Raw genomic sequence first — 6,441 nt, 5'->3', positions numbered from 1 at the left:
CCAGGTCTAAGGAGGAACAGGCAGTGCACCCGGTTGCATAGAGTTTGTTCAGACTCTGTCCTAGGAGGTTTTCAAGACCAGGCTCAATACCCTGAACAGCCTAGTCTGACCCCACAGCTGACATGGCTTTGGTTAGGTGCTTGCAGTATGGACCTGCCTGAATTACCCCATGGTTCTCCCAAGGGCTGGGAGCTCCACAGCAACTGGCAGCTAATTTCCTGCCCTCTCTGGGCTCTTCCCCTGCCCTGCACCCTGCCAAGGGTTTGCAGTGCAATAGGAAGTATGGTACGCTCACAAATTATCGTCTTCTGAGGAGGGATGGCTGCTTAATTGCAGGATCGCGTGATTAGATGTGTTGCATTTTTCAAAGCTATTTATTAGCAATAACCAAGGTTTAAATGTATGCAGCTGTATTTCTGAGAAAACTATTTAAATGAAATGGGGTGTATGTAGCAGGTGATAAAGAGGCAAGTCTGGAAGTATCTTATTACCTGCGGTGAAATGTCTTAGTATTTTTAGCTAGGAAGAATAATACACTGTTGCTGCCTTTTCTTTAATTCTATGAGGTGAAAGTACCTTACTTTCTGGCTGCTCGACCAAGGAATAAAATTTTAATTCCTAAGATATTCTGACTTAACAAACCCAACTCCAGCCTCTCTGTTGCTTTAAACCATGTACTGTGCATCCTTTTGCTGGCTAAACACAACAGGATGTTCAGCATGCATAACCCAAACTAGATCCAGTCCAGAGGACTTGGTTCCACTCTAAATGATGATACATTAGCAGTGGTTTTTCATTGTCAAACTTGAAATAAGCTACTAATGTAGATTATCCTATGCTAGCTTTTGTTTGCTTGCCTCTACAAAGTCTCTAAAACCTAAAACGTTTTTCTCCTGGTGAGAATTTCCTTTGGCCATTCACATCTCAGGATGAAGCGCGAGTGCTGTACCAAGAACACTTCTCTATAGCTTTGCTGCTTCTTGCCTTGCTGTAGGAAGTTGTAAGTGAGCTTGTGTTATGTCTCTATCCGATTCCTACCTGAAAACTTGTGAACTCAGCAGTCAATTGAAACTCAGTTTGACACAGAGGAAGGGATCCGTATTTTTTACAAGTTTATGGAAATAGGCAACTACTTGGAGGTGAGACACCTCCAAGGTGAGGGAGAAGTTTTGGTATGTACTTGGTCTTTGATATGAGAAAACCTATATGGCACCTCTTCCATCAGGCACATGAGCAAGGACAAGGCTGCATTAGTTGCACTGCTTATAAGATGGCTTTTACCTTCCTTTTTGTTCACTGTGCTTTGGTGGTGCTCCACTGAAGTCAGCTTCAGTGCCTCTTTCTCAGGAAGCTGAATTCTCTTTTGGCTCTCTTGCCTAATAGCATTCAAATACATTAAATAGTTAAGGTACATGGAGACCCTCTTAGTGTGGTGTGACGATGAATGTTCACTCTGCATTGTCTGACTTCTGGGTGCCTCAGCATCCTTGTGAGAACTTAAGATCGTTTTGAATTCCAGTAAGTCTGCATTTGAATTCCAGTAAGTCTGGATTGCATCTGCAAGCTAACACACTTCTGTGAAGTGTGCATCTTCATTTTGCATCTTCATTTTATTAAGATGATAATTTTAAATGAGTCCTTGTAATGTTTGATTTATAAATAGTGTCTTCCAAGGAATTGCCCTTCTGGAAAATTTGTTCTTTGCAAGGACAGACAACTTAATGAATTAAAAACCCTCTACTCTAGCTATTGAATGTATGACTCCAGAAAAGCGAAATAGATTGTATGGTTTTATTCTAACACTCTTGTTATAGCTCTATTATTAAGAAAGTTTTGATGAATGAAGTACATGAACCTTGCTAAAGCTGATTTAGGCATGGAATGTCTACAATGCTACAGCTACAGCTACAACCATTTACTATTTCTCTGAGTTTAAAATTTTGTTGTTTACATTGAATTTCCAAAGTACAAGGAAAAAATGAAATAGGAAGAGCATTTACATCCATTTTAATTGGTGTCAGGCATAAATTCATAAAAACAAAAGGGGAAGAAAGACCATTTAGCAGAAACCTCAAAAAGTGCAGATACAGATTAGTTGAATGACAATCATTCGAGATTCTCCTGCAAGGTTGGCCTTTCTTTTAGACATTACGGTCATTAAACACTGTCACACAAAAGTTCTCAAGATAAATGATGATGAAAGCATACTGCAGAAACAAACTAGTTGTTTGATACATTTCAATCCATTTATGATGAAGGGAGATCTCGGGTAATTTACCTTCTCTTTACTGCTTTGCTTCGAGGTAGTCGGTCTCCACCTGTTACAGATTTGTTTGAATTATTACCATAAATCTTTACATGGTGACCTATGCCACAAATTACATAATATATTAACTTTCGTGCACAAAAATAAAATTGGGAAATAATTAAACTTAAAGAACATAGAAAAATCACAATACTATTAAAGGGGAACATCTGATTCTGATGTAAATTTGTACTGCAAGAATCCCATGATGTGAAACTTCATATTTAAAAAAAAAAAGTACATCAAAATGAATAATGCTAATAGTAATATAAAGCCAAATCACACAAGATCATTTCAAGATCAATGTAATAAATGCTTATTATTCAGCAGAAAAAAAAAAAGAACAATGTACAAAATAATAGTGCAAGAACAGCTGCAATCTATTTGTTCTCATCAGTTTTGAGATTTTGGTTAAAAACTTTACAGCTGGCGAGAGATGCTGCTGAAAAACTCAGATTCCACTCAGTGGGCTGATTAAGGCACATCTTTATGGACTTCAAATGTTCATTTTCTGTGTTCGCATCTATTGAATTCTGCGGCTCAGAGACTTTCACTTGTAGCGTGCTGTCAGAAAAGAAGTGGGGGTGGGAGAGGGGAAAAAATGAGAAAAAGTTTAGTACACTTTCCTCTCTATGCAAACAAGCAAACTGATAAGAGACAAGGTGAGGTGGTGGCAGGTTGTGTATACTGGTTTTTGGTTTTGTTTTATTGCAGTGTGTTCCAGAAACACCAACTGAACCTGACCTGTGCTCGGCTCTCCATGTGGCAAAGGCTGAAGGGATGTTTACATAGAAGCAGCTGGCCTTGCTGGTGTGCACAGACTGTATTGGGTCAGTCTCCTGCTACCGCCATTCCTCTGCACAGGAAGAGTGGTCTGCAGTCTGACCTTACTTAATTCAGGTTCCACAAAGTAAAACCACAAAATAGGAACCATCCAAGAAGTAATTTTTTTTTTTCTTTATGGCATAGAGTTAGTACAGCCATAAGAAGACTAATATAGAGGTAACTTTTCTTCAGTTCTAGGAGAGTAAGTGATAGAAGGTAGGAAAAGGTTAGGAGGTGGTGATCATGCTATCTGCACCCAGTTTCTCCTATTACAGTGGTCTTAGCAGCAAGAATCTCCCCTAACTTCTTGTATTTCAGGAAGCCAGGTCTCCCACAGGACTTAAGCGCAGATTATCAAGGACCGAATCTGCTGAAGTCTAGTGTTCACTGTGGTTACACCGACTGATTATATAAATATACAATTAGTTTTGTTGTACATTTGAAGACATGCAAAATTGCTTATAACATGGGTGAATGAATACAGTATACAAGAGTATAACCTAAAATGTATTGGTTTGTGTTACACTACCGACTGATTTAAACTTTTTCTTACTTCAGGGCGAGAGGGAACAACAGTGAGTGTAACCGCTGAAGTGACAATTCATTACTTTTCACAGATCACTGAAACACAACTTTCATGCTTCTAAGTTCTTATGCAAGCTCTCTGGAATGTTATGTGCCTCTGTGACATGGCGTGGAACAGGCATGGCACCACTGATTTACCAACCCCTGTTTCTAGTCCTCCGTAACAGGGGGTACTGCTTCTCCAACAAGTGCTTCTCCAACAAGTATTTCATTGTGTCCTTATTCTTCTGTGATATCTTTAGTCGTGTTTTTGCCTTTGCACTCTATTTATTCAATTTTTCTGGTTTGTACATGCTTTTGTTGCTCTGATCTTTTCTTTCCAATAGGAAACGGCATGCAGGTGGGGGTGACAGATGACTAGTCTGTAAGGTTAACTTCTTGAATTTACAGCTTCTAAAAGTTTGAACCATTGTCCTTGCTTACTTTCAGGAAAGCTCAAGCCTCTTCTCAGGACCATGGGATGAAGCATATACGAGATGGTGCTAGGGCTGACTTCTGACTTGCTGCTTTTGTCCCCCCTGCTCCTTGTGTGCTTTTCACTTGCTCTTAGCAGTGAACAGAAATAGTCAACTGCTCGATGAAGTCATAGTGCTGGAGCTATTATTTTTTGTTGTTGTTTTGGTTAGCTGGAAGGCACACAAATGCCTTGGGAGTCTAGAAATTGCAAGCTAGAGTGTTGGGCAATCACCAGTTGAATGAAGTTCTACAGGAGCAAGTGCTGGATTCTGCACCTGGGACGGGGCAATCCTGGCTGTGCATACAGACTGGGGGATGAGAGGCTGGAGAGCAGCCCCACAGAAAGGGATCTGGGGGTTCTGATTGATGGCAAGTTGAACATGAGCCAGCAGCGTGCCCTGGCAGCCAGAAGGGCCAACACTACCCTGAGGTACCTCAGGCATGGCACTGCCAGCCAGTTGAGGGAAGGGGTTGTCCTGCTCTCCTCTGCGCTGGTGCGGCCTCATCTGAAGTACTGTGTGTGTGGTTTTGGGCAACACAGCATAAGAAGGACATGAAGCTATTAGAGAGTGTCCAAAGAGGGGTACGATGATGGGGAAGGGTCTGGTGGGGAAGACATATGAAGGTCCCTTAGTTTGTTCAGCCCAGAGCAGAGCAGGCTGAGGGGAGGCCTCATGGCGGCCTGCAGCTCCCTCACAAGGGGAGCGGAGGGGCAGGCGCTGAGCTCTGCTCTCTGGGGACAGTGACAGGACCCGAGGGAATGGCATGGAGCTGGGACAGGGGAGGGTCAGGCTGGGTGTTAGGAGAAGGTTCTGCACCCAGAGGGTGGTTGGGCACTGGGACAGGCTTCCCAGGGCTGTGGTCGTGGCACTGAGCCTGCTGCAGTTCAAGAAGCATTTGGACAACGCTCTCAGACACATGGTCTGTTTTTTGGGTGGCCCTGTGTGGAGCCAGGAGCCGGACTTGATTATCCTTGTGGGTCCCTTCCAACTTGGGATGATCTATGATTCTGTGAAGTAGGATATAAATGCAAAATGCTTTAAAGAGCAAAGTTTGCACTGTCTTTAAAGCAGTAGATATGTAAACCTTGTTTAATGCTGGGCAAATGCCAGATAGAAAATGACAAAGGTTTGGGCTTTTTCTGTGATTTAGCATGTTACTTTCCTCCAGAAGGTAGGAATTGTACTGAGTAAGGATGCTCTGTTTTCCAACCAGACAATACAACTACACTAGGATTTGGTGTAATTATGAACATAATTCTTTGCCATTAGATTGAACCACAAATCACAATGTGAAGAGCTAGAGGGGCATTCTTAGAGGGGCTGTCCTGCTGTTTACCAAGTAATGTTCACAACGCCTACAGCTATGATCAATGTCCTGCCCTGCCTACATTACATAAGCACAAAAGACCCTGGTCTTAAATCTCTAGTCCATTTAATGGAGTTTCCATTCCCTTCCTCAAAGAAAACCTATGCGTTTCATTCTGAACACGTATGTTGCCTGTTTAAATCTTAACATACATTCATTTTAAATCTTAACAAACATTCATTTAAGCTCCTACTTCAAGTATTAGGGAAAGTATTTTGATACTCCATTGACTGAAAGATAACAAAATTAACTCTATTGCTAGGAGCTAATTGTTTTTATTTCTCTAGAGGATAGGAATTGTTTATGACTATGGATTCATGGCTGACTGAAAAAAAATATCAAACCCTGGAAGAAAGCTATTGTGGCAGACTATCTGCTCTTGAGGAACAACTGAAAGAAATGATTTGAAAACTGATCAGACTGACATGTTCCAATATGTATTTTTAATCTAGTTTTTCACAGGTTTCTGTACATGAGGCACAAATACATGTAACTTTGCAAAACTAGACCTGAAGGACATGCTGGTAATTTGCTTTTTATGGAATAACAGGAAACTCAAGTGTTGGGAATTTCAGGGGAATGCTTAAAAACAGGAGTAGAAAGATGTTAAATCAACATCTTTTTCATTTCCCCACTATAGGTAACATCAACATAAAAAGCTTCAGTATTTTAGGAAATTTTAACATTAATAAAGGCAAAGTGGAAAAAAGCAAGGTTAGAGATCTGCATTAATATATTTTTTAACCACCATGAGCCTAGTCTTTCATTGTGCTTTTGGTTTTCTTTTATCTGTTGTGATTTATTTTCTAGTTGTTGATGTAATAAAAACTATGCCAATAGTGTATTTCAATTGTACTTTTAAAATAAAAGAATGTAATTATGGACTAAAATTAAATATAAGC

The 6,441-nt window shown here is 40.6% G+C and overlaps 1 protein-coding gene across 3 annotated transcripts in view; it reads right to left on the bottom strand.

The window, feature by feature from the left end:
• Positions 1 to 1,845: 1,845 nt before the first annotated feature.
• The window catches only part of LCORL (ligand dependent nuclear receptor corepressor like), a 79,108-nt gene continuing 74,512 nt past the window's right edge, over positions 1,846 to 6,441 (bottom strand). For 2 of the 3 annotated variants that reach the window (XM_082759264.1, XM_082759266.1), the window contains exon 8: positions 2,717 to 2,869. In XM_082759264.1, the coding sequence (XP_082615390.1) occupies positions 2,856 to 2,869 (14 nt within the window). In that variant the 3' untranslated portion in view covers positions 2,717 to 2,855. Of the gene's footprint in view, positions 2,870 to 6,441 lie in introns of all 3 variants that reach the window. The other variant, XM_082759269.1, reaches the window with a different exon arrangement.

Source organism: Aythya marila (assembly GCF_965140915.1).
Source record: "Aythya marila genome assembly, chromosome: 4".
Classification (NCBI taxonomy): Eukaryota; Metazoa; Chordata; class Aves; order Anseriformes; family Anatidae; genus Aythya; species Aythya marila.
The sequence above is the reverse complement of the archived record's forward strand: the minus strand, read 5'-3'. Positions and strand labels throughout refer to the sequence as shown.